This window comes from Buceros rhinoceros, unplaced genomic scaffold, assembly GCF_000710305.1.
Source record: "Buceros rhinoceros silvestris isolate BGI_N320 unplaced genomic scaffold, ASM71030v1 scaffold35951, whole genome shotgun sequence".
Classification (NCBI taxonomy): Eukaryota; Metazoa; Chordata; class Aves; order Bucerotiformes; family Bucerotidae; genus Buceros; species Buceros rhinoceros.
Window position 1 is genome coordinate 1,271 of NW_010396555.1, and position 1,380 is coordinate 2,650.

At 52.5% G+C, this 1,380-nt stretch overlaps 1 protein-coding gene across 1 annotated transcript in view; it reads right to left on the reverse strand.

Moving 5' to 3' along the window:
• Positions 1 to 1,372, reverse strand: part of TCF24 (transcription factor 24) — a gene marked incomplete at its 5' end in the record, with an annotated part of 1,651 nt that extends 279 nt beyond the window's left edge. Inside the window, one exon of the mRNA XM_010145937.1 lies at positions 1,154 to 1,372. Coding sequence (XP_010144239.1) covers positions 1,154 to 1,372 — 219 coding nt within the window. The remainder of the gene's footprint in view (positions 1 to 1,153) is intronic.
• Positions 1,373 to 1,380: the final 8 nt, after the last annotated feature.

Below are 1,380 nucleotides of genomic sequence, written 5' to 3' on the forward strand. Positions count from 1 at the left end.
GCCGGGGCCGAGCACAGTTCACAGCCGAGCACGGAGCGCTGGTGGAATCACAGCGCGAGATTACGGTATTTGCACACAAGAACACTGCGGTGTAACAACAGCAGGCCCTGCGTGAAGGGGGCCGCGGCTGGGTGCCCTTCTCCCGGGGGGAAGCACCAGCCCCAATCTGATGTTCATTGTTAGAGGGGTGGATGTTTGAAAAGACAACTCGTCAAACCCACCGGCAGCAAAACCACCCAGGCACGGCCAGCTCGCTGTCCCAAAAGTGCCCTTTTTCAAGCCGCTTTTGGGAGCGGGCCGGCCCCTTTCTGTGAGCAACAGAAGCAAGCTCCGAGAGCCGGAGGGAGCAGCCACATCTCAGCTCTTTGGTTTAAAGACATAAAGCAGCAGCACATTCTCACATGGAGACACCGTACGAGCTCACTCGGTGTTTGACGCCCTTGTCGGGGCCGGCTGTCTCGTATCCCGCACTCAGGGGGGTTTGAAGCATGTGCCAAGGTTTGTCTGCAGCACTTTTGTTCTAGTGCCATCTAAAAAATTAATTTACTACCAGGAATATTAGAAAGATCGGTTAGACTCCAAGAACATTTATAAAATGCAATAGAGGCGACCAGCACGTAAATAGCACTATAAAGAGTCACTGCTGGATGAATCCGGGGTTTCTGCACCCCAGCAGCCTGGGAAATGCGCATCGGGATCGTTTAACTGCTCTAACAATGATTTTAAAGGGGTTTTCTGCCAGTAATATTTGGCAGCTGATAAAAAGCACCGTAAGAGACCTGTGTCCTTTTGCTGTGACCAGGGGAGCGAACAGAAGCTACTTAGGGCTTATTCTGAAATACACCACAATCACATCCCTGCAGCCAAGAAACTCTCGATGAATTAGTCACTTTATAGGAATTAGAGATTACTTTACAAATTAATCTTAATTAAATCATTCTGAATTCATCAGACTTAAAAAAACAAAACCCAACTCCCCCAGTGCGCCAACTCACTCCCCGAGACCAGAGCCAAAGAAAACACCCCGCGGCACTTGAATCCCGTCAGTCTCTGAGCAACGCATTTGAAAGCAGCTTTAGTTTCACCCAAGTGTCTTTACACCCACTGACTTCTCCACCGAGAGAAGCTGGTGGCTGCTCCTCAGCTCCCCTACCTTGACAGGGTGGAGGTACCCATCTCCTCGGAGGGTTCCCAAGCCCTCTCCTGGTGACTCTTCCTCATCCTGAAGGCTGCGAGTGAGGTGTGCGATGTAGGTGGTGGCCAGGAGGAGCACGTCCAGCTTGGAGAGCTTGGTGTCGGGCGGCACAGATGGGAGAGTCTTCTGCAGCTCGAGGAAGGCATGGCGCAGGGTCTGCACCCGGCTGCGCTCCCGAGCAGCGT